The sequence below is a fragment of the Kogia breviceps genome, chromosome 20 (assembly GCF_026419965.1).
Source record: "Kogia breviceps isolate mKogBre1 chromosome 20, mKogBre1 haplotype 1, whole genome shotgun sequence".
NCBI lineage: Eukaryota > Metazoa > Chordata > Mammalia > Artiodactyla > Physeteridae > Kogia > Kogia breviceps.
Window position 1 is genome coordinate 9,664,692 of NC_081329.1, and position 26,982 is coordinate 9,691,673.

Below are 26,982 nucleotides of genomic sequence, written 5' to 3' on the forward strand. Positions count from 1 at the left end.
GCGTGTGTGGGGATGCTTGCGGTGACCCTGACACGGGAGGGCTGAGGCTCTGGGGGGCGTGGGAAGGTGTGAGTGGAATCGGGGCTCAGGCAGAGGCCACAGACGGGGCTCACGGAGGGGCCCGGAAACCTGGGCTGGTCTCCCTGCGCAGGTAGACTCTGCCCTCCGACCCCCTCTGCTCCCCAGCACCCAGCCACTCCTCTCGGCCGTGTCCTTACAGCTGCCACGACCTGGTCACTGTTTCAGCTCAGCACGTCCAACAGTCATTCATTCCACTGCTTGAAATGTCACCCTCAACTTCCTGAACACCCCCGGTTCTGTTGACAGGTAAATTAAAAAGTATTGTTTTCAACAGCAAATTAATCCTTTTCCTCTAATTGTTCACAGAGTAAAAGCAGGTAAAAGAATCAGATTTCCCCTACCTTCCGCCCACACCTCTAATTGCAGACTTGGGTCTGCGTCCTGGCTTCTACCTGAGATGCTTTACCTGAATCCCCTGCTTCTACCCGAGATTATTCAGGAGCTAGAATAACGGCTCCTTTCCTTTCACTGGACAAATCCCAGTGAGAACAGCCCGTGGAAGAAGGTGCTGCGGAGGATTTAGAGGCGGGACCGCTGGCCCGAAGCCCAGGGTGAGAAAGAGAATCTTCAGGTTGTTCAGTCAGAAAAGACCAGAGAAAAATGAATGGGCGACTGCATCACCCGAATGCTCTGAGGACGCCTGACGTAGGAAAGAGACACACAAATTCAGGGCAAAGACAAATGACGACACCCCAGCACGATCGCCTTGGGTGCCTAGTGAGGGAAATGCATCTGAAACACTTGCACTGGTTTGAAATATGACATTTTCCAGAGTACACATTCCTTTCAATCTGAGTTTTCCCTTATGTGGAATTATATCCAAAAGTCTCAGATCGTTTTATGCCATTTATGTCACAGACCCACGTCAGACGACCTGAAAAAGCTAGAAACCCAGTGACGCTGCCAGCGTCCACCGGCTCCAGGACGCAGGATTCTGGCGGATCCCTCCCTTTCTGCAAACCCGCCTGCGCCAGGAGCTTCTCCATCGGGAAGAGACACTATCAAGCTTGCACGTGCATTTCACACGAGTGACGGACATTTCCGCGAGGACCACTCGGCCAGTGTTTCCAGCTACAAAACTGATCGGTGAGGTTCTAGAAATGAAGGGGCCTTTTTTTTTTTTCACCCAAACAAGTAGTTGAGAAGGATGTCAAACTGGTCTAGACAGGAACTGAAATGACCCGTTCTCGAGGGAGATTTGGAAAAGTGGGTGTTTTGCTTGGCGACTCAAACCACAGCTCAGGCCCACTGGAAGTGTCCCAGGAGGACGTTAAGCCAGTGCAGTAAATAACCAGTGGTGGGCTGAAGCAACCAATTTCTTTCGTGAGCTATACACGCAGAGAAGCACTTTAAAGTGCTTCTGGAGAATGTGGGCACCGAGAAACCGAAGCAGAGAAAATTGGGAAGATGGTGAGAAAGGTGACTGTCCCGTTGGTAGCAGAGAGGTCGACATACAGCTGGGGGCGGGCTCCTTGGGCGTCAGGATGGATGACGATTCCAGAGCAAGCACGATGGTGAGGCTATGGGGGCCCCGGGACCGTGAGCACAGCTGCTACGGGTGAAAAATGGGGCAGCCGCCGTGACAAACCATAGAGAGTTGCCTCAGAAGGTTAACACTAGAACTCCTGTCTGATGCGGCAATGCCGCTTCTGGGTATACGTGCACGAGAACTGAAAGCAGGGGCGTGAACAGACACTTGTACACCCGTGTTCACAGCCGTGTTACTCACAGTAGCCAAGAGGGGGAGGCCACCCAAGCGTCTGTTGATGGACAAACACGACGTGGTCCGTTCACATAAAGGAGTATAATTCAACCTTAGAAAGGAAGCAGATTCTGAAACAGGCTCTACCATAGGGGCGGACCTGGGGGAAGTGAGATAAACTAGACACAGAAGGACACATACTGTACGAGCCGCTCATGTGAGGTCCCTGGAGGATTCAGATCCACAGAGACAGAAAGTAGACGGTGGGGCAGGGGCTGGGGAAGGAGAGAGGGGAGTCGGTGTTTAGTGGGGACAGGGTCAGTTTGGGGAGGCGAGAAAGTTCTGCAGATGATGGTGGTGTTTTCCCAACACTGGAAATGTACTTAATGCCACCGAACTGGACACTGAAGAGTGGTTAAGATGGTAAATTTTATGTTATGTATATTTTACCATAATTAAAAAAGAAAAGGATGCATGACAGAAAGAAGCTACGATCGCACTCAAACAGCTTTTCAAAGACGAGGGAGAGATAAGAGACGATGGCAGGACCTGGCACGGAGGAAGGCAAACGTCCTTCCTTCAGTGAGTGAGGATGCAGGGTGCCCTCCCTGCCCCCGTGCGGGTCTCCTGACATCCCCCCCGCCCCGGCACCCGTCCTGATGCGCAACAAAGCATCCGCCGCAGCAGCCCTGAGCTTCCCGGGTTCCTGGGAAGAAGGAGCATCGTCAGAATTATCCGCATGGTGGATGAGCGGAAACAACGTAAACGCAGAGACTGTCTAGGGACCGTGAGCTCAGGAGATTCGGCCGGGCGGAGCCTCAGCACAGAGGGCGCCCCTGGGGCAACACGACGAGGAGGAGCCGCTCAGAGCCTGACTCGCCCTGGCCTCTCAGAGCCTGACTCGCCCTGGCCTCGGGACCGTTTTGCCTTCCCGCCCAGGGAGCCGCGTAGCTACCCCGTTCCCAGAGCTTGCCCGCTCCCAGGACAATGGCCGCATTGTGGATCCCAGGGCGAGACTGAAAATATTCCATCGCACCAGCCACATACTGGGCCACAGGAACACTGAGAACCAGGCACCGGCGAGTTCGGAGTGGCGACTAGGATGTGAGGGGTGAGGAGGGCCGGGTCCAGTGGAGAGGAGGGAGAAGGTCTGCAAGGACGCGGCGAGGCCCCCCGGCAGGTCCCCCTCTTGCCTCTGGGGCCTCTGTCTCGCTCAAGCAGTAAGAAGCCAAGGGGAAGGTTTGGACACACCTGCCACCTGGCACCTTCAAAGCATAAGGGAGGGTGTGACCTTGCCGGCTTTCCTGGAGCTGAGCGGGTGTCTGTCCTCAGAAACACCGGCGAACTTGGGCAGCTGGCGCTCGGAGAGCCTGTGTGTCCCCTCGGGGTGGAACCCAGACCTTCCACGTGGGGGTCGTGACACAGGGAAGGAGGCGCTCTGCGCGGAGGGGATGGAGGCCGAGACGGCCAGCTAGTCCGCCACCCCGGCCCAGAGCAGGTGCGAGAAAGAACAGCAGAGCCACGAATGCAGCCCCTGCCCCCGTCACTGATCTTATAAAGTTCCCGGGGCGCAGCCAGGCCGGATGACTCCAGGCTGGAACGTGTGTCTGCTCCGGGCCTGCGGCCCTGGCAGGGGCTGACTCGGGGGGGCGCGAGGGAGAGGGGACCCCACCTGGCTGACGCAGCTGGCCTGGCTGAGCGTGCTGACGGCCCGCATGTAGCTCTGGTTCCGGGAGCGGAATTTCGGGGAGCCGTAGTTGGCAGAGGGGTCCAGGCTGTGGCCGGCGGGCCCGTCGCTGGCAGCTTGCAGGTAGCTCTGGCTACAGGAAAGACACGGAGAGAAGAGAAGAGGCTTCCGTGAGCACGGCCGCAGCAACTGTGCGAGCGTCGCCCAGAGGCTGCTACCACACTTCGTGCTGCGGTGGACACCTTTGCCTCACGTAAACGTTCCTGACAGACACTCCCACAGGTGCGATTTCCTCAAAAGCAATAGGGGAGCCTATTTGCAAACTTGCTTTGGAACCTGACTTTCTCCCGTTGCGGAGCACAGGCTCCGGATGCGCAGGCGCAGCGGCCACGGCTCACGGGCACAGCCGCTCCGCGGCACGTGGGATCCTCCCGGGCCGGGGCACGAACCCGCGTCCCCTGCATCGGCAGGCGGACTCTCGACCACTGCGCCACCAGGGAAGCCCTAAAACCTGACTTTTTATGATCAGGTAGTGACACTAGGATCACTCCACATAGAATAAAAAAGTGCTGAAAGCACAGGTAACTCACACACCATAAGAGCGAGTTGGGGTCAAAAAACCATGAGAGTCTCATAAAAATCATGGTAGCTTTCAGCAGCTTTACACACTCAGAATAATAAAAGAAAAAAGTCAAAGGCTTGCCTTCAGTTTTACCTTATGAGAAGCTGTGCAGATTATGCAATACGGCAGACAGCAGAGACTGAAAAAACTAATCCATGCTGTTATCATAATGACCATTTTCTCTCAAAAAGCTTTAAAAATCTATTTCGTCTGGTACCCCTCCTTGTTATTTTGCAAAATGTTAAAAAGTACGGGAAAACCTTGAGGGTGTCTGGCATGTAGAAGGTTCGGCTTAGCTTACGTTTCTGACTAACTGAACTCCTTTCAGGTTTTGGTGATAGACTTTCCACAGTATAGTAAGAATTCCTCTTATTTGACCCCAAACTGGAATAATGTGGACACAAATAATGAGTTTATTCTTCTTTTGTATTGCAGGTCACAATGGGAACATTAAATAGGATCAGTGCACAGGCCTGTGTATAAATATGAGGTTGCTAATTCTGACTCCATATTTGGCTGAAGAATGTTCCCTTGTTTTTCAAAGTAAATTCTTGATGTAAATTGTTTTCTCTGTGCCTTACTTCTTTAGAAATGGGGCAGAAGAGGAAAAAATGGGCTCAATGAAAAGTTCTGATTAAGCAAAGCCCATTTCTTATGAAGTCATTATTTTGGGTAAAATTAATAATATGTATTTTTAGATATTAATAGAACACAATTTATATTATAAATTATAATAATAATTTTTGTTTTAAAACCAGGTGTATAACATATTCCAGCTCCTACCTTCCTCCTCTCTACTCAAAACGAAAAAACAAAGAAAAAAAAAGAAAAGAAAGGAAAGGGAATGGGAGAGAAGTAAGCGTGGAGCCAGCTATGACCTCGGCTCGTAAAGGGTGCCAGCCCCTGCCCAACTCCTTGTCACCCCCGCTGCTCCGGGCCGGGGTCTGCCCCAGCACGGCCGCAGGTCCCTTTGCACCTCCGTGGGCCCGCGGCTGGAAGCAGGCCGGTGTGCGACCACCCAAGTGTCCACAGCTGCCACGTGGGGCGCAGGCTAGCTTGGACGTGACCTCGTCAGCCTCACCGGCACCGTGTTTAGTCCAAGGTCACCTGCAGGGACCTGAGCATCGCGGCCTCGGTGGTGTGTGTGGAGGTGTGCTGCCTGGACCCTCAGGCTCTCGGCCTCATGTCTGTTTTTGCAAAAATGAAACCTTTCTGGGTTCCCCTCTCCTTCTGTTTCCTTGAATCGCTGACCTCACACTACGATTTCTACCTGTTAGCACTTTTATCTTCCTTCCTTCCGATAGAAGAGCTTTCCCTGCTGATTAACACCGCTCTTCACCGTTTCAACATTCTCAAATTGAAGTTCTGAGAATCTTTAAGAGAAGGGCTGTGTCTTCTTGATCTCTGTATCCAGATTTCCAGCCCAGAGCCTGGCGCCATGAGCCGGGGGGCGACTCAGAACTACAGCAAATGCCCCTTTGGTGGTGGCTGGCTGGTACCCACACACGATTCCATGTACTTGTGATTCTACGTTTCAAACACATTTTAAAAACTCCCAACCATCTCCTTATTCCAACACAGGGTAGCCTCTTAAATAAGAGCTTCCACTATGGAAAGCTAATCAGACTTGTTTTACAGACTCACAACAGCTAACGTTTGCTATACACTGTTATGCTGGGTCCAACCCATTCAGCGCTCGCGGGAACCCCACACGGTAGGGCCTCCTTGTGCGAACGGACAGACCGAGGCGCACCTTGCCCAGGTGCCCCCGGGGCGAACGCAGAGCTAGACTCTGGGGCCAGGCAGCCTGGCTCCGAAACTCATGCTTTTAGCCCCAAGATTGCAGCTGCTGAGTCACAGGAGCAGAAAGGCCCAAGAGGTCTGGTCCTCTTATCACCAAATGTTTTAAACAGTTGAAAACACCCAACTGGGCTTCATTAGGGTTCATAGAACTTTACACATTTTCATAGCTTGGCGTCTTCTAATACTGCCCAGGAAGGCCAGCGATTCTCAAATCACAGACCCGGAGATGAATCAGGAGCTGAGACGGGGAGGAGAGCCGACGGTGGAGGGGCGGGGCTGCCGTGACCCCACTGGAAGCGGGGCCGGGACCCCAGGACCTGTCCCTCTCCCTCCATTCCTGACGACGGAGTTCCGCTCTTCCTCAGAAAATCTGTCTTCGGGAGCTGATACCACTTTGAAGTTCCCTTTAAGACCCTCAGTTATTCCCTCATAAGAATAACTCCTACTTTGACATCTCAGTTGTCAGGCATGGAAATACATCTTCATGTATAGACTTCCTGGTGGCTCAGAAATTCTTAAGAGGGAACCATAGAACGTTTTCTAAAATAACATGAAACATATTTTTTTTCCAGTTTTCTTCCCTTTCAAATGATGCCCACGTTAGACAGTCATATATGCATAAATGAGATTGGAAACCTATTTTGGAAAGCCGTAAGAGTGAAAAGGAGTCGTATAAAAGAGGTTTCCTAGTTTTCTACTTCTTCCTTTCCCTCTGCAAACTGTGTCAGAGTTGTTTGCTGGATCACAGGCTCACAAACCTCTTCTGTGACTTCGGATCATTGTAAAAACAAATGCACGTAACAAAATACATGCCAGGCCTCTGGATTCAGCTATTCAGATCCACGTGGATATGCTTGCATATTTAGACAAAATAAACAGGCTTCTGAAACGGGTCAGGAAACAGGCTCAGAATCAGGTTCCTTCATCTGACTGGAAGGCCGGGGGTGCTCACGGAGGAATGGTTCACATCACGTGGCTGGAAAGGCATCCGGAGAGGAGGTGGCTGGTGGCCGGGCTCCGGGAACTTGGCTATACTCTGCCGAGCTTGCGTCCTGCACTTTCCCCTCGCGCCTCGCTCGACCGTTTGGACCTGTTGCTCTGATTCTACTCCTCTGTTCCTCACGTGTATTATTTTACTGGCCAGCACTCCCTACAAAGGCCTTTGTACCTTTCCACTAAATTCTGCAGATTTCCTCTGAGCGGGTGCCAGGAAGAGGTCAGGCGCGCAAGACAGCAACGATGGAGGAATAACTGCCAGATAAAAACGCAGGGCACCCAGCTGAGTTTGAAGTTCAGAGGAACAGCAAGTAACTCTTAATATCAGTACGTTCCAAACGTGTCCCAAGTGGGATATCCTTATACTAAAGAAATGCACTGTTTACCTGAAACTCAAATTTCACTGTTTGTCTTTCTTACATCTGGCAGTGCTACAGCGGAGGTATGCTCAGGGTTATGGTGTTGGGGACGCAGACGGGAGCGTAGGTGTTCCTAATACACCATGTCTGGGAGTTTGGTAGAAATGTCTTAGGACACACCTGAGGGAGCTGACGGGGGGTGCTGCTCAGATGGGGTCCCCATTTTTCCGGGTCAGATTTTGTCTGAACAAAACATTTCAACTGGGGCTTCCCTGGTGGCGCAGTGGTTGAGAGTCCGCCTGCCGATGCAGGGCACGCGGGTTCGTGCCCCGGTCCGGGAGGATCCCACGTGCCGCGGAGCGGCTGGGCCCGTGAGCCGTGGCCGCTGCGCCTGCGCGTCCGGAGCCTGTGCTCCGCAACGGGAGAGGCCACAACAGTGAGAGGCCCGCATACCGCAAAAAAAAAAAAAAAAAAAAAAAAAAAAAGCAACTGTTTGATTTTTTTGAAAAGAACAAACCTAGGTGAAGTCATGAAAAATACATAATTTTTTCTAAAATAGAAATCAAGGAACAGAAAGATAAACACCACTGCATTGTTATAAATTGAGACAAATTGATACGTGTGAAATGTGCAGATCTCCTATTCAGGACTCAATGAATTCGGCCAGTTTCTTTTCTGTAACCCTCCCCCACACGCTCATCAGCGTTCTGGGCTGTCATTTTCCTCCAGCTGAGCCATTGTACTGAAAGTGAAGTGGTGTCTCGTTAAAGTTTACTCCTCATTTCCTGGATGACTAATGATGCGACCACTGGTTGTTTGTACATCTTCTTTTGTGGAGTGACTTTTCAACATTTCCCCCCCCATTTTTAATTGGGTTATTTGTCTTTAGAGTTTTGTTTTGTGGGAGTTCTTTATGTATTCTGTATTCAAGTCCTTTGTCAGATATGCATTTCAAATATTTTCCTTCACCCTGTGGCCTGCCTTGTCCCCTTCTTACTGGAGCCTCTTGGTGAGCAGAAGTTTTAAATTGTGATGGTTAGACTCACTCTTCTGTCACGCTGATATATTCTGTCTCTGTGAGCTTTCCTTATCCCTGGGCAACTGGGAACGCCTGGAGATACTCTGTTGTCACAGCTTGGGGGTGGGTGCTGGGCGGAGCCCGAGGTGCTACCTAAACTCTATCGTGCACAGGTGGTCGTCAACTGAAAAGAGTCGTCTGGCTCCAAATATCACTAGCGCTGAGGCTGAGAAACCCTGCTCTATTCTGACGCCAAGAGCTCTCTGTCTTAAGGGCAGATGGTCTCCAACCCACAACAGTATCATCCATAGTCTCCTCAAGGGAATGCCCATTGGGCATCCATCAGAATAGACTCTATTATAAAACAAACCTTAGCAAATTTGAAAGAATAGAAATCATACAAAGTATGTTCTTGGGCCAAAATAAATTAAACTAGAAATCAATAACAGAAAGATTTCTGGAAAAATTCCCAAATATTTGAAAGTTAGGTCTGCAGTGACTCAATTTAGATATGAAAACAGGTTCTGAAAAGCGACCTGTTTGGTCCATCTGATTAGACTAGTTGAAGTCCATGGATGAGTATTTGTTCATCTTTATTAGCAAGGGTTAAAAGATGAGCAGATTATCAAGACTCCTACATCTTTCGGTCACACGATGTATTCTGGCAGAGTATGTGAAGAAGAGACTCAGTTGCTAAATGAAGGAACTCTGCCTTTTCTCTGTCATGCTGAAAAGCTGATGTATAATACTATGTAGGTAATATTCCTTCCCTTAACTATGCCTTTCTTGGCTTTGCATATGTTGAAAGAGATAATATCTTTTGAGGAACACATGTCAAGCAGGAACTTTGGCATGGATTTGGTTTCAGTTGTTTTAAGGATTAATTAATGAAATGTCTTTATCAACTTCCCAAACTTTTTTTTTTTTTTTTTTTTTTTTCGGTACGTGGGCCTCTCACTGTTGTGGCCTCTCCCGTAGCGGAGCACAGGCTCCGGATGCGCAGGCTCAGCGGCCACGGCTCACGGGCCCAGCCGCTCCGCGGCACGTGGGATCTTCCCGGACCGGGGCACGAACCCGCGTCCCCTGCATCGGCAGGCGGACTTCTCAACCACTGCGCCACCAGGGAAGCCCCAAACTTTAAAAAAATATATGAATAAAACAGACTAAAGAGCTGGATCTCCTGCTATACTCACATGCCTGCTATCTGTCAACCAGAGCTATCATTACTGTCTTGGACAAAGTGGCAAAAGATAAAATAAAATCTTTGTGTGAATTAGTCAGTAGGGTCTGACACGTGCTAACAAGGTTGCTGACTAGCATAGCGCCTCAGTATTTCAGCACCTTAGTACAATAAATTTCAATCAGTCGACAATAAAGTGAGTGTTTCAACTAGAAAAGACAAAAAACAAAAACAAAACAGAACAACATCAGTCTTCTAAATTGGTTCAAAGAGGAAGTCTTAATGGAAATTGAAACCTGTCTCGTACAGATAAGCAAAGGGGAGGGAGAAAAGCTAGAATGAACCATGTTGTATTAGATTATAGTCAGAGCCATCGGTATGAATTCATGTTCAGCTTGATACAGATGCAGATGGGTAGACAAAGTAAATAATTATAGATATAAGCGTGTATACCAGCTCTGCCTGCTAAGGAAACTAGCAGTGAGCACATCCAGTGCCCAGATCTTGGTTTCTAAACACCATTCTCCTGAAAGGCAACAGGGATCCTTGAAGAGACAGCTGGTTCTAGGGCTGGAAAAAATCAGATAGTGTGAATTGTCCAACTTTGTTCTTCTTTGTCAAGATTGTTTTGGCTCTTCTAAGGTCCTTAGCGTTTTCACACACATTTTATTTTTTAATTTTTTAATTTTTTTTTTTTTTGCGGTACGCGGGCCTCTCACTGTTGTGGCCTCTCCCGTTGCGGAGCACAGGCTCCGGACGCGCAGGCTCAGCGGCCACGGCTCACGGGCCCAGCCGCTCCGCGGCACGTGGGATCCTCCCGGACCGGGGCACGAACCAGCGTCCCCTGCATCGGCAGGCGGACTCTCAACCACTGCGCCACCAGGGAAGCCCCATACACATTTTAGAATCTTCTGGTCCGTTTCTCTAAAAAGTGAGGCTGCTTTGAATTGCATCAGCTTTGACTGAGGTTGCACTGAAATGATACCTCAATCTGCAGAGAATGAACACCTTAGCAGTGTTGCAGTTTCCATCACAATTTCTCTCTCCATTTGTGTTGGTCTAATTACATGTATACATGCTACATGTATACGTGCACATCTCACACATATTCAGTGAATTCACAGATAAATGTCTCAAACAGATACCTAGCACATACATAACACACTCCAGAGTGTGTATGGCTGTTTTCTGTAGCCGAGTTAGTTCTCCGGAGCTCCTGCCTGGGGCGTTTTATTTTTCCATTAAGTGGTGATGGTCTTTGTCATCTGTTTGGCTCACAGACGTTTCAGTCCTTGTGTTGTTGTTTGTTCAGAGAATTCGCCACTGTGACGGGCAGAGGTGAGCTCCTCTTGCAGGACTACAGGCGTTAACTAGTTCCGTTCCCAGACTCCCCTGGGGCCGGGGGAAGGGCACATGACCTATGCTACTCTGATGAGATGCATTCCCCCGGACCTGGGTGAAAGCCAGGATCACAAAGCGGAGTCCACACTAATGGCGGTATCTCGTTTACGAGGTCATGTGGCTGGGGTTCAGCCCCGGGGTGTCAAACCGAGAGGTATTTGCACGGTGGGGCTGGCAGGCACTGGCTTCACTACGGCAGTTCCAGTTCCGAGTGAGGCTCTTTCCCTGCTGGAGATCCTCCCTTATTTTCTCATACATGTCCTTTCTGCTTATTTAAAGAGCCCGCTGTTGAGTTTACGACCCTCTGAGCGCTCTGTGTGATGATGAAACTGCGTTTCCCGGATGCTGAGTATTCCAAGGGCAGCTGAAGCCGCACCTGGATTTTTACAGAGAACAGCGTCCCTCAGGGTCCCTCTGGCTCCACTGAAAGGCTCCTCGGGTCCATTTTACCGAAAACACTCTTGATCCCATGACCCTCTAAGTCACGTATCACGAAACTGGCCTTACTACCCATATCTGTATTAGCAGTTGCTGAGTGTAACCAGAATAGAAGGTATCTACTTAAACCCTTGACATTCATCATTTCTGAAGCTTATTCTTTGAAATTTCAATTTGCTAGCATCTTTCACTATAATTTATTTTTCCAAAGAGACACAAAATAGAGGTCAATATTAGTGAACTGTGTACGCAGAGTCCGTATAAACAGAGAGGAACCCAGAGGCCTGCAGGGCACCCTCATCAGTAAGGACCACAGCAGAGCAACCCCTCTCAGGAGATGCTTTTTGGTGTTAAAACGCTCTCCCCAAATACGTTTACCCAGCAAAATGAGTCATTCATCTAACACACATTTACTGGGCACCAAGGACAGAAACAAGATGATTGAATACTCGCCCTTGCTCTCAAGGAGCTTGCCAGGTGGCACATAAATTTTAATAGAATTCGATTTTCCGAAGGATATATTTAAAGAGGCCCAATGTCTTTCGAAAAATTCTCTCCGTCTCCATTCAAACTGCCTTGTAGTTCAACTTATGAAATGTATTTTAAGGAAAAGGTGGCACTATTGCTCAAAGGATTATGAACTAGATTCCACTGTAAGGAAAGCAGAGAGATTAAAAAGTCAGAAAGAAGGATGAGTATTAAGGAAAAGCTCCAATTATTTATCTTCCATGTTATGACACTCTATCAGCACCAATGGATGTAAATGTATCAAGGTTCGTGCATAAATCTGTTCTTGCTACAAAATGATGCATCTGTAAGCCTTCAGAGATGAAAGCATAAATGGATATAAATAAGAAAATTAAAAGTCAAAACGAGGGATACATTCTATACAAACATATTTATATTTATACATACAGCACAATATAGTATAGAATACATTGAAAATCTACATTATCAAGTAGATGAGGTTCAGCCAGTTTAAAAACAGTCTGGGAGCTCTATTTACAATAGGCAGGACATGGAAGCAACCTAAGAGTCCATCAGCAGATGAATGGATAAAGAAGATGTGGCACATATATATAATGGAATATTACTCAGCCATAAAAATAAATGAAATTGAGTTATTTGTAGTGAGGTGGATGGACCTAGAGTCTGTCATACAGAGTGAAGTAAGTCAGAAAGAGAAAAACAAATACCATATGCTAACACATATATATGGAATCTAAAAAAAAAAAAGAAAAAGGTTCTGAAGAACCTAGGGGCAGGACAGGAATTGAGATGCAGACGTAGGGTATGGACTTGAGGACGTGGGGAGGGGGAAGGGTAAGCTGGGACGAAGTGAGAGAGTGGCACGGACATATATACACTACCAAATGTAAAAGAGATAGCTAGTGGGAAGCAGCCGCATAGCACAGGGAGATCAGCCTGGTGTTTTGCAACCACCTAGAGGGGTGGGATAGGGAGCGTGGGAGGGAGGGAGACGCAAGAGGGAGGGGATACAGGGATATATGTATACATATAGCTGATTCACTTTGTTGTAAAGCAGAAACTAACACACCATTGTAAAGCAATTATACTCCAATAAAGATGTTAAAAAACAAAAAACAAGCAAACAAAAAAAAAACAGTCTGGAAGCTCCTCAAAAGGATACATCTGATGTCCCCAAATGACCCTGCAGCTCCACTCCCAGGTATAAGAGAATGAAGATAAGCGTCCACATAAAAACTTGTGCAAGAACGTTCACAGCAGAATTATTCATAAGAGCCCCAAAGTGGAAACAACGTAAATGTTCATCAAGTGATGGATGGATACATAAACGGTGATTAGCCGCAGGATGGAATATCACTGAGCCAGAAAAAGAGAGGAGGAACTGACACCCGCCACGAAGAGGAGGAACCTTATCAACACGCTGAGTGAAAGAAGCTGGACACACAGGGTGCGTACTGTCGGATTCCACGTCCATGAAACATCCAGAACTGGCAAACCCGTGGAGACAGAAAGCACATTGGTGGCTGTGGTTGGGGAAGGATTTGGGGAGTGACGTGCCGGTAGGTGCGGGGCTCCTTCAGTGTGAAGACGTGTCCTGACGTTGATCACAAGGACCTCCGTGAATATACTACAAGCCACTGAACCGTATATGCCAAGTGGATGAATTGCATATCTATAAACTATATCTCAGTAAAGCTGTTAGGAATCAGATAAGACAAGGACAATATTTAGTTTTCTGTCACTTGTCAACCGAAGTGACATGTATGTTCACAGTGATGGTTTGGGAGGAATTTTCCAAAGGAAGCTAAGGCCCCACTCACCAGTTCATGGAGTGTTCTCGGGCCCTGGGCATCACTGGGAGGGGAGGGGAGGCCCCAGGGCCACACGGGTGACCACAAAACGCTTTCATCGTCCTCATCTCCTTTGAGGCTGTTCTCAAAGGCTGATTCTCTAGGGAAGGGATGACAGCCCACTTACTTCATGAAGGCAAGGGGATCCTTCCTGAGAGGGGACCCAGGGCCCAAAGGTCCCGGAGCAGGCGCTACAGATGCTGCACAAAGATCGCTACCTCCAAAGCCTGCACGTGTTACTTTAGTATTATACATATGTTAAAAAACATTTGCAGTGCATTATTACAGCTGTGTGATAAAATAACAGTTCAGAAGAATACAAAACCGTGCAACGGTTTCTCTCCAGAGCAGAGAGCTGCCAGCTTTGGTTCTGGCACCATCACTGACCCAGGGCCTCAGAGCCAGCACAGGGCCCCGTGCTTTGTTTCCTCCCTCAGATGGGAGAATTTTAAGTCACGGGGCTGGGGGTGGTCGCTGAAATGAGCAGAGCGCAAGGTCTCAGATTGCTAAATGGAAAAATCCTACCCTGAAGCGGCGTCTTAGGTAAATGAGGACGGGGAAAGTTTGTAAAAAGCTAATGGACAAAGTACAGGCTGGTCTCACTGGACGGTCATCCGCCTCCTGAGCTGTGAACAAAAAGACCTCAGGAGAATATGGAAACGGCCTTCCTTCTCCAGGCTGTGAGAAACCTTCTCCTCTGAGAGGACCTGCACGGCACCGTCCACGTGAACGGAGACAAACGCAAAAGGAGGGCTTTCCGCTTCACCTTAACATGCGCCCCCCATCCAACCCCTCCAAAGACGGAGGGCTGCGGGCCGAGAAGAGCAGAGGTTTGCAGCCAGGGCACCTGGGTCCGGGGTCTGAATTTCCCCCGTCCCCTCGCGCAGCGTGAGGCTGAGTGATCGCTAACGTGCGTGACCCAGACTCTGTCCCCGTGACACTGACCAGCCCAGCCCCACGCACTTCAGGGTCGTGCAGGCGGTTCAGTGACTCAGGCCGCGGCAAAGATTCAGAGAAGCTCGCGGCCGAGTCATGACCTCCATCCCACTTCTCTTACCAGGGCTTCAAAGACAGAGGCGACCGCAGTATGTATCTCGTCACACCACGAGCCCCCCCCCCCACCCCCCGCCCCGTACAGGGTGTCAGACCCCCCTCCGGCAGTGCTGGGCAAGGGCTCCGCTCGGCGACCGTTCTTGGGACCATCGCAGGGGAACTTTCCTCTGGCCTGAGATCCTTTCATTGCTACTTACATCCACACCTTCTTCTACGTTTGAGATTTTTTTTTTTTTTTTTTTTTTTTGTGGTACACGGGCCTCTCACTGCTGTGGCCTCTCCAGCTGCGGAGCACAGGCTCCGGACGCGCAGGCGCAGCGGCCATGGCTCACGGGCCCACCCGCTCCGTGGCATGTGGGATCTTCCCGGACCGGGGCACGAACACGTGTCCCCTGCATCGGCAGGCGGACTCTCAACCACTGCGCCACCAGGGAAGCCCGAGATTGTTTTTAAGCAAGTACAGAGCTTTTTTCTTTATTAAAGTTTCTGACAGTTGCCGGTTTATAGTCAAGGCTAGTGTCGGGGCAGCAGGAAAACATCCATTTCATGGTCTCACAAGTGCTAACCTGTATCACAATCCCCTGGGGACTTGCCAATGATGTAGATCCCTAGATCACACTCCCAAGATGGATTTAGAGGGTGGGGTCAGCCCCAAATCCGAATTTTAATAAACATTCCAGGTGATTCTATGTCAGGTGGTCTACGGACCAGCCCACACTTTGAGAAATGCAGGTCTACTTGGATAGAAGAAGAGGGGACCTCACTGAGGGACCTTTTAGAGAATCTGGATGTTTATCCATTTCATCCACAAACAGTAATAAACACACCCTTGAAAAGTCTTTCCGCCGGTGCTGGGAGACAAGGTTTGTATCTGCGTGAAGGGCGGGCAACCGCGGTGCACTTAGAGCAGGGCCCCCAGGGCACAGTTCACTCAGCCCTGCTTCCTGGAGAGAAAGCCCGAATCCACGCAGACGCTGACCACCTCCGGTCAGAGACCAGTGCGTCTGGTCACCAGACGGTGTGGTCGTTGTTTAAACGTCTCGGGCACCCCTGTGCCCAACAGAGCAAAGCACCAACTTTGCTCTGAGCACTGAGCATGGTGCCGCGTGACTGTGGAATCCCTGACACAGGGCAGGTGCGGATGCAGAAGTGGGGCCCTGAGGTCCTTGCAGGGCGGGGAGGCAGGGTGGGGGACTCTTCTCGTGGAGGAGACTTGAGTGTCATCATTGCAGTGTAATCATTAAACGGTCACGTATTGACCGGCCTTTCCTGCCCGGAGAACAATGAGGGAACGTGCAGCCTGGCTTAGAAGCATCCTGACCCGTTCCCAGGCCTGGTCCCCTAGACAAATAATCACCACGACAGGACGTAGTGCCTGGCTGTCACCTTCCCGGGAAGCCCACCCTGACCAGGCCACTTCAACTGCAACCCCCCTCCCCAAGCCACCCACACACCCACGCTCGCAGGCCCACCAGACCCCCCAGACCCGGATCATTTTTCCCTGTGGCACTTCCCGCCTCTAACATGAGATGCCCTTCACTCATTTATTACTGATTCGTTATCACGCGAATGGTGTGTCTTCCTCTGTTGGAGACTAAGAACCACGAGGCCTGGGATTTCTCTGTTTTGTTCATTATGTTTCTAAAGCACCTAAGCGGTGCCTGACGCCTCACAGGAGCTCGGTCAGTATCTGCTTGACGGGAAATGAACAAACGCCCTGAACTGGAAGTGGTTTTAGAGAGACTCCAGGTAAGCAACCCTCAAATGCACATCACTTTCACTCCATCAGGGAAGAGGTTCCCTGGTGACAACGCCAAGCCACACTACTCCCAATGACATGCATCTCTCCACCAGCATCTCTTACCGTAAGTCTCATGTAATATGAGCCTTGGAGACACAAAATGTGGGAATACTGCTGGGAATAAATTTCATTTTATGGCTTTAAAATCCACATAAAATTATAATTCCACTTGCAGCTGAAAAGTCTAATAAAGTCACTGAGCATAAATTTATTACTATTGTAACTTTACAACACAAGGAAAATTCATTTAAATGCAGTATTATTATTGGAGAGACAGTAATTACAGGTTACGAGGGCGCTTAGAAGACAATACAACTGATTTTCAATATCTTTTCTTATTTTAACATTAATATATGCTTTTGGAAAAAGTTTAAAAATATTAAAAAAAACTTCAGCTACAAATCCACCACCCAAAGATAACCATTACTAATATTTTAGTGCCTTCCTTTTTTTTCTTTTTTTTTTTGGCTGTGCCACTGGTTTTCAGGATCTTAGTTTCCTTACCAGGGACTGAACCCGGTCCAATGGCAGTGTAAGTGTGGAGTCCTAATCACTGGAGTGCCAGGAAATTCCCTAGTGACTTCCTGTATTAGTTTTCCACTGCTGTGTCTGATGGTTCATTTTATATATCAACTTGGCTACACTGTGGGACCCATATATTTGGTCAAACAGTATTCTAGATAGTGCTGTGATGTTTTTTTTTTTAGCTGCAATTAATATTTAAATTGGTGGACTTTGAGTAAGCAGATTGCCCTCCATTATATGGGTGGGCCTCGTCTAATCAGTTGAAAGTCTTAAGAGGAAAGACTGACCTCCTCGGGAAGAGAAATCGTGCCTCCAGACTGTCTTCAGACTCGAGCTACAGCCTAAATTCTTCCTTGGGCCTCTAGCCTGCCAGTCTGCCCTGCAGAATTTGGACTTGCCAGCCTGCACTATCACGAGAGCCAGTTCCTTACAGTTAATCTCTCTGTCTCTGTCTCTCTACACACACACAAACACACACACACACCCTATGTTTCTGGAGAACCCTGACTAATACACTGCATAACACATTACCATAAATTCACTGGCTTAAGGCAACACTCAAGGGTTAGCTCACATCAGAACTGTAGGTCACAGTCTGGCCCAGCATGACCGGGTTCTCTGCTCACGGTATCACAGACGGACACCACGCCTCCAGCCAGACTGAGTTCTCACTGGAGGCTCTGGGAAGAATGAACGTAAGTGTTTTTTTTTTGATATATATTGCCAAATTTTGCAATAAGAGAGATTTTAAAAACACTTTTAACCATGATAAAATGATTATTTCAAAAGCAGTTTAGTTCATCAAAACCTCATTTTTTAAACTCTGTGAAAATGATTTCTGTCATTTAAAATTAACTGTTTAGTTTTAGATGCCTAGTTAATATCCTGGCAATCTGTACACTTGTTCATTTATTTACTTGATATCTTACTTACACACCCAGCCCTTAACATACACTTACTTATTGGATGAACAAATAAATGGAGAATTCACATATTAATTATCATACACCAAGGAAGACAATGATTTCAATAGAATAAATCATCTTTACTACATTTGAGAGAATTGCATATAATGTGACTTAGTAAAAGTCACTGCTGCTTCAGGTTTACTATTCGGCTTAATTTTATTTAATTTTGCACCCAAATCTTACAGATTTGCCTCTCTTTGCTCTAATTGTTTTATTCAGTGCATTCTCTGGAAACAGTCAGTGCTTTGACAGCCACTGGCTTCTGGTTTATTAACAGAAAGCCCTGTCTGACCTCTCACAAGTGCTCAGCTGATGCCTCTGTGTGTCACTGTTAGACGTTTGAAGTCCACAGAGGTAAAGACAGTGACTTGTGTTTAAAGAGTGATTGCTTTCAACACTCTTCACTGTTCAAGTGTGACAAATTCTTTGTCCATTTTGCTATCTGAACTCTGGCAGTTCAGCATGAGGTGAACTGAGGAAACGTCCTCAGCTTTGTGCAGGAAAGCACATGTCACACTTAGATGAATGGGAGCAAAAAGGCCAAAAGTAGCTCTGTGGTAGACTGAAGAGTGAGTAAATGCGTATGCAGCTGTGAGAGTGATCAGGAATGACGACTTTTGGGGGAATTGAGAGCTCATACAATGAGAAATGGGAAAACATTGGAAAAAAGAACAATATTTTATCTGTTTCTCTAAAATCAAGTTCCCTGCCCAAAGGGCTGGAAAGGAAAAGTGGTCAGTATTAAAAATTCTACACAATACTTAAGTTTCAAAAAGTAATTAAAAGGAAGAAAAGTAGTTACTAGTGGCTACTACATTTATCCTAGTAAGTTGATCTTTCCTTCATTTAATTCATTCAAACCCTTGATCAAGGTGAAAATCAAAACAAAATTTCAGACGATCCAGAAAGTAGTGACAACAAAAGCATCACCTATCAGGGTACATGTGAGGCAGGTATAGGTACACCCATAGGAATATTCATAGTCTTAAACACTTTCACTACTAAATAAGCATTCAGCTGAAGAATGAGAGAAATAACAAAGTAGGTCTAAGGAAATACAAAGAAAAAAATTAACAATAAGAGCATAATTACTGAATTAGAAAACAAGAAAACAGTAGAGAATAATAACTCTACACAGAGCTGATTTCACAGTCTGAGAATCAAAAGCTGAGGATTTATTAGAGAAGCAATCAGAATAAATGAAGAGGTGTGAGGGTGAGATCCTGGTGACATCCATGAATAGAGATAGAAGAAGGCCACAGTGCTGAGCAGGTCCACCTTCCTTCACAGACAGACGCCTGCTGAGACCTGCAAAGCCTTCTGTGGGATTGCTTCCCCGGTGGGTGGAGACCTGAGGGGCACGGCGCCAGGTGCCATCCCTGTCCCTTGGTCCCTACCTCCTGTTCAGTCTCTGATGAGAGACATTTTCAGCTACCTGGGAAGCCAGGAGGTCACACTCTTCAGAGCTGCAAATACACACTCGTAGTGCTGGCAACAGCTTTAACGTGACCTGGCACAGAAGAAAACCCCATGGTTTCCTCCAGCTGAAATGGAGGGTGTGGAAGTCACCAGACCATGGGTAGCAGTGGAAACTGTGAAAGAGAATACTTCTCCATGGAGCATATGGTTCCCTATTGGTTGAAGATGTGCACATTTAAGGTGTGTGATGTTTTCAAGGAGGCTAGCATCTGGTCCTTTGGGGACTAATTACTAGAGAGTTTAAGGAGTTGAGTGAATGTGAATGTGCTTTCACACATCTTTTCAACTTATAACTTTTATTTTTAGAAACTTTAAAAATGATGATTTTACTGGTGCCCTTAATAGCAGTTCACTTATTAAGTAGATTAACAATGATCCCTGACTAGGGATTCATAAGAAGTCAGTTTTCTTCATTCATTCAGTGTGTATGGGGCCCGTATAAAATGCCACACAGTGAAGATACGATGGCTGTTATAGACAGGACTTCTCTCCTTTGGGGAAAGCAGACACGCATATGGTAGAGGCAAGGGCAGAGGACTCGGGAAGCGCCTGGCGGGGCACTGACTCAGGAAGACCCTCAGGAGGAGGGAACCATGAGCGGGTACTGAAGGGTGAACAGGAGCACAGAAGTGTGAGCCAATGGTCGGCCAGGAGACTGCAGGGAGTTCAGCGGGGCTGGACGGCAGATTGCCAGGAGCCTTGGGAAGGGTGAGAAGACAGGCTGGCCAAGCTGCGAGGGGCTGGAGGGTGAGGGATCTGCCCTGGGGCTCAGAAACGGGGCGCTGAGGGGAGACGAGCCTGTGATACACTGGGCCTGGGGTCGGAATGTGAGAGGTGCTAGGAGCTGGTGCGGGCGGTGTGCCGAATTCAAAAGGGAGCCTGACATCAGGAAAGAGCAGAAAAGTCAAGATTGATGGCCCTAGAAATGGGGAAAGTGGCCTTGCGGGATGCTCAGTGAGCTGTTCTAGATGGATCCTGCACGCCCTGTGCCTTTCGGGGTTTCTCGGGTTGACCCCACTGTGGCCCCGAAGCAGACCTGACCCCTCCCCAGCAGCCAAGGGGCACGACCAGTTGCTACTGGCCAGTGAATTCCAGGAGAGTCACAGGGTAGGTGTCTAGGTCATCAAGACGAATCAAGTCAGTGTACGTCTGGAGAAAAGGAAGCCCCCTTCTCTGGGCGCAGGTGAGGAGCCAGAGGGACCATCTGAGCCCACCTTCCCGGCTCTTCTCCGGCGCTCACCTCCGAGCCGGGGTTCTCTCCTGTGACTCGTTCGATCTCTCCAACCAGCGGCCAAGGGGCATGTCTTATGTTGCCTGATGTGAACCAGCAAAAAGGGGGTGAGGCTGCAGTGCTCTCCCCTCCTCCTGTCCCGGATTAATGTTTATGCCTCGCCACAGAGGAGCTACTGGCACACACTCCATTTTACTGCCCTCTGTTTCTGATTTTGCAGGATTCGGTTTTCCAGTTCCGGTTCAGTTGCCCAGCCAGCATCCCTCCCTTTCCGCAGAGCTCTGGGCATGGTGGCAGGCGCATGGTCCTGTAGCTATCATCACAACTGAGATACGGAGCTGTCCTTTTTTTGCACAGCTCCAGATGTCTGTCTGTCCTCGTATTATCCCATATTCGTGCCTGAAGAACTTCCTTTAATATTTCTCCGAGTACAGGTCTGTTGGCAATGTTTTTCACTGCTTTTGTTTTTGTGAAAAAGTCTTTATTTCACTTTCGTTTTTGAAAGACACTGTCTCTAAGTCTAGACTTCTGGGTTACTAGGTTGCTCTTTTAATACTTTAAAGTTGTTACTTCATTATTTTCTGGTTTGAATTCTTTATAACAAAATGTCTGTGAAAATTTTTTGTTCCTCTGTATGTAATGTGTCTTTAATTTTTCTCCAGCTTTCTTTTTTTTTTTTTAAATTAAAATACTGGTGCTGACATGGTTTATTTATTTATTTATTTATTTATTTATGGCTGTGTTGGGTCTTCGTTTCTGTGCGAGGGCTTTCTCTAGTTGTGGCACGTGGGGGCCACTCTTCATCGCGGTGCACGGGCCTCTCACTATCGCGGCCTCTCTTGTTGCGGAGCACAGGCTCCAGACGCACAGGCCCAGCGGCCACGGCTCACGGGCCCAGGTGCTCTGCGGCATGTGGGATCCTCCCCGACCTGGGCACAAACCCGTGTCCCCTGCATCGGCAGGCGGACTCTCAACCACTGTGCCACCAGGGAAGTCCCATAAACAGTCTTTTCTGGCTTTTGTCCATTTTTATAGCTACAGTGCTCACTTTTTCCTTACTGATTTGTAAGGCATCTCTTCATATTAAGAGTATGAAAATGTGTCTCCTGTATTATGGAACATTTTCCTAGGTTTTTATGATTGTTTTACTTTGGTGACAGTACTTTTAGCTTGTTGATTTGTTTGTTGGCTTTTACCATGAATACATTTTTAGTTTTATGAATTAAAATCTGTCAATGTCTTGTAGTTTCTCACTGTGGAATAAGGTTTGGATATGCCTTCTCCAACCCAAGATTGTAAAATATTCATATACACACATTCATGTATATATATATACACATATACATATACATACACACGCATATACACATACATGTATGCACACACGTATATATATATACACACACACACATATACCTGTATATACTCACACATACAAATATGATTCTTCTGCTTATATCTGTAACCCACCTGAGTTTATCTTTATATATGAAGTAGGTTCTTAAAATAAGCTCTCCTTTCTCTATAAATTTAAAATGCTACCTTCTTGAGAGAATGACTCAGAGATGTTCAAAATTATTAGAGCTTTGACTTCTCAATTCAACTAAGCAGACAAAAATACCCCAAAGCCCCCAAATTAAATTAGTTGGTCTACCTTTCATAATTATAAAAAGTGAATTCTCCAGATACTAATACATAAGCTAATTTAAAAATCTAGTAAATTAGATTCAGTAGCATCTTGAAATTTGCACTTCGTTTAAAATAAATGGTATCTGCCTATGGGCAGGGTCTGACCTACAGAGAGACAGGGTCTGTCCCTGGCCTGGGGGTCTCATTTTCCTGATCAGTCAACATAACTGTTGAGAATTCTGAGCAGTAAGACAGCTGTGACAGGTCTTTGTGTGTCTGTTTTTGTTTCATTTTTCTTTCGAGAGTGAAAAGACTCTCTGTCACCTCGCACTCTATAGAGAACACAGCAAGGTGAAAGCCAAAATCCTTATACGTGTAATAAGGACAGGCACTCAATTATTAATGAGAAGACTGACTTTTTTCTCGGTTTAACAGCAGGAAGACAAGACAGTGTTCAACAGAATCACTGTCCCCAGAGGTCAAGCATTTCGAGTACGCGCAGCCTTCACAAGAAGGGGTTTTATATTATACGGCTCAGAAGGGCTGGTAACAGGCAACTAAACACCCAATCTCGTTTCAGGTCTTAGCTGCGCAGATTGAAGAAGGGCTGCTGGGAAAGTCCATTTTATACCAGCGTTTCCTGTGACTCGGGAGGCTCGTAAAACTCCTACGGTTTCAGTGTGCCCATATGATAGTTCAACGAGAAGAACATAAATCCATCAATCCGCCAAATTAAAACGAAAGGATAATTACTAGGTTCGTCTGGCTATTTTATCTGCATTCTTAAATACCATTGTGAATGTGAATAGAATTAATTGTGTACACTGAGAATAAAACCTAAAGGAGGTTGGCAGACACGAATTCTTACGTTTATCACTTGACTCTTACTTAAACCGTTCTGTCAGTCAGCTCCTGCTGGTGACGTTCTGTGGTGTCAGAGGGAAAGCATTCAGTGCACGGCTAAATCTGAAGGCTTTCAGTCATATACATATATATTTGTTTTTCGGTACACCAGCCTCTCACCGCCGTGGCCTCTCCCGTTGCGGAGCACAGGCTCCGGACGCGCAGGCGCAGCGGCCACGGCTCACGGGCCCAGGCGCTCCGCGGCACGTGGGATCCTCCCGGACCGGGGCACGAACCCGCGTCCCCTGCATCGGCAGGCGGACTCCCAACCACTGCGCCACCAGGGAAGCCCTTCAGTCGTATTTTCAACACAACTTTAGAACTACCACCTTCTTTCCCTCAGAGATCATGCCGGCCCCCAGGCACACAATCCTGCTATTTGGGCGAAATACTTTCCTTGGACATGGGATTAAAAGAACTTTTCATTTCAAACCCCTGGTCCCTTACATGGCCTTCAGTACCTTGTTCCTCTGACTCAGGGTTCTGGTCCATAAAATGGGCACAGTTTTTATTTCCCTGGGTAAAGAGTTGAGCTTTCATGATGCTATTTAGGATGAAAATAAGTGAAATTATATTGAAACCTATAAAATTCTTTTTTTTTTTTTTTTCGGTACGCGTGCCTCTCACTGTTGTGGCTTCTCCCATTGCAGAGCACAGGCTCAGTGGCCACGGCTCACGGGCCCAGCCGCTCGGCGGCACCTGGGATCTTCCCGGACCGGGGCTCGAACCCGTGTCGCCTGCGTCGGCAGGCGGATTCTCAACCACTGCGCCACCAGGGAAGCCTGAAACCTAAGATGTGCTAAGATCCTAACAGGCAATAACAACAACTTACTTGACATACCTCCCAGTAACATATTTTAAAGAGAAATTTCATATGTTAACGCAAAGAGCAACTTGTTATGGGAGTTTCGCAGACTTTGCAGATTAGCAGAGGAGTCCTGCAGGGCACGGTGTCCTCTGGACATGTCCCAGGGCGCTGCCCGCTCCCCTTCCCACCTCCACTGCAGTGTCAGATGTGGGGGGAAAGAATTCTCTCACACACGTGTAAGGAGAATTTAGCACGGTGCCTGGCACGTGTCGGGGGGATGAACGGAGTGATAAACACAGAATAACGGGAAGACGCGCCCGACCGAGGGCTCGTCTCTGCAGACAGAGCGGGCAGTGTTTGCAAGGCCAACGCAGACCGTGAGTGAGCTGAGAACAGGAGCAGGTGTCAGGCAGCATGTTCTGTTCATTGCCCCCCACGCTTCCCGAGGTGTGACGTGCAGTGGGTGTGCTGGGGTTAAAGCCTCTGCGGATGAACCCCCAGCTCCACTCCACACGCGGACGGTGAGCGGTTACTCTGTCCGTGGCCTTGCCTCTCCATCACTCTCTTGGGTTTCTGAGGGAATTTTTACGATGTCGGGTAACGATGTGGGTTTTACAAATGTAAACTCCGAACGATATCTTCTGAGCATGGTCAGCGTGGGCGCCTGGTACAGATGCTGTACCAGGGGAGGGATGAGAGGCAGGCGCCGACCGCCGAAGAAGAAGGGAACTGTGGTCCCGCGGGGAGAAGTCAAGGGTTGGGGACAGGGCTCCAGGGAGCACGACCAGTCTGGGGTCAGCAGGCAGGGAGGAGAGACCTTGTCAATAGGAAAACGAAGTGTGCAATTCTTAAAAGGCCTGATCCCTGGGCTTCCCTGGTGGCGCAGTGGTTGAGAGTCCGCCTGCCGATGTAGGAGACGCGGGTTCGTGCCCTGGTCCGGGAAGATCCCACGTGCCGCGGAGCGACTGAGCCCGTGAGCCATGCCCGCTGGGCCTGCGCGTCCGGAGCCTGTGCTCCGCAACGGGAGAGGCCACAACAGTGAGAGGCCCGCGTACCACAAAAAAAAAAAAAAAAAAAAAGGCCTGATCCCTGCTCACAATTCAAACACTGCTTGCTTTTATTTCTTTTTCGTGGTTTGCTTTCAATGTGCACAATCACGGAATGAACCGAGGCATTAAGTCGGTGGCCCTACCTAGTGGATCAGAACCCCAAGACCTGCTAAGCACAGCTGCTGCCTGGGGTGGGGTGGGGTTTTCAGATAACCCGGAGTTCTCAGATGCATCTTCAGGCACCCCCAAATCAAGCTGGGGGGACTGAGGCCTGGTCCAGCCCTCGACGGCTGGGTGCCTGGGTCAGGTGATGCCGCTGGCTCCCCACCCCTAACCCCTCACTTCTTCAGTTCCCAGCACAACCTTCCACCGACAACCTCTTCCAACGGTTTGCTTTCTTTGCTTACACGCCCCCTCCCAGTTATCCCTCTGTGAGCTCCAAAGGGCGAGCCTCTGGCTTGGATTCACGAACCTCCCCTGACCACCTTCTCTGAGTAAGGCAGCGCCTTCCCCTACGGGACCCCTAAGGAACGAGGCAGGCGTCGCTGCCTGCCTCACCCGTTCCTGCCTGGCATCCCGCTGAGGGATTTAAGTGAACGAGGTCATAAAGGTACCGTTCACGTTTGTCAGATGTAGGATACAGTTCAATTCAAAATTTTAATGTTTCATCCCGTGAGGTAACATTTAGCGGATGACCGGGTTTATCAGGAGAAATCACACCATCGTTTCACATGTCGCCATGTGCACGGGGCACGGGTGGGGGATGACACAAAGGTGACACCCTGGTCACAGCCTCATCCTCTCACTACATTCACCCTCTTGTTGAACCTTCACACTAGAGAAGCCGCAGCTCGTGGTGAGAAAAGCAGACAGTTCTTTGCACTTACATCCAGACTTAGCTGGAAGGACCAAAAACACACAAGGTGATGGTTAAGAATTATAGTCATATTTTCATAGTTCAAATGAATAGCTGAGTTCCTAGTTTCCTCTGTTTATATTTTGGAAATCAGTTAAATTTATCAACAATGTGTCTTTTCATGCACCCTATGTTCACTGCAGCACTATTCACAATAGCCAAAACATGGAAACAACCTAAATGTCCATCGACAGGTGAATGGAGAAAGAAGATGTGGCACATATATACAATGGAATATTACTCAGCCATAAAAAGAATGAAGTGATGCCATTTACAGCGACATGGATGGACCTAGAGACCATCATACTACGTGAAGCAAGTCAGAGAAAGACACATACCATATGATATCCCTTACATGTGGAATCTAAAATATGGCACAAATGAACCTATCTATGAAACAGAAACAGACTAACAGATACAGAGATCAGACCTGTGGTTGCCAAGGTGGGGGGGAGAGGGACGGAGTGGGCGTTTGGGGTTAGCAGGTGCAGCTAGTCTATATAAACTGGATAAACAGCAAGGTCCTACTGTATAGCACAGGGAACTACATCCAGTCTCCTGGGATACAACATAATGGAAAAGAATATCAAAAAAGAATGTCTATGTGTGTAGAACTGAGCCACTTAGCTGTACAGCAGACACTGGTACAACACTGTTAAGTCAACTACACTTGAATTAAAGAAAAAACAGAAAAACCCCAATGTATTTTTGGACAAATATATAAAGCATATGCTATGATATTTGTAAAATTAATCCAGTTCCTGCCCCTACCCTGTAAAAAATGTGTTGTCTACACGTGCACTTGTAAAGTTGTAGTAGACAAAAGATTCCCCACTGTGATACACACACACACACTCACACACACACACAGACACACACACACACACACTCACACAAATGTGCTCCTGATAAATAGCTGGAATGATGTGAGAAGACACGGATGGGTCATCGGCTATGATAGGTACTTGAAAATTAATATTTGACACAGAAACTG

At 48.0% G+C, this 26,982-nt stretch overlaps 1 protein-coding gene across 12 annotated transcripts in view; it reads right to left on the reverse strand.

Moving 5' to 3' along the window:
- Nucleotides 1-26,982, reverse strand: part of DLGAP2 (DLG associated protein 2) — a 719,273-nt gene that overhangs the window by 81,563 nt on the left and 610,728 nt on the right. For all 12 annotated transcript variants that reach the window (XR_010838517.1, XR_010838518.1, XM_067022654.1 and 9 more), the window contains one exon: nt 3,456-3,603. Coding sequence is in view for 10 of the 12 variants with exons in the window: in XM_067022654.1 (XP_066878755.1) it covers nt 3,456-3,603 (148 nt within the window). In the remaining 2 variants the exon portion in view is untranslated. The remainder of the gene's footprint in view (nt 1-3,455; nt 3,604-26,982) is intronic.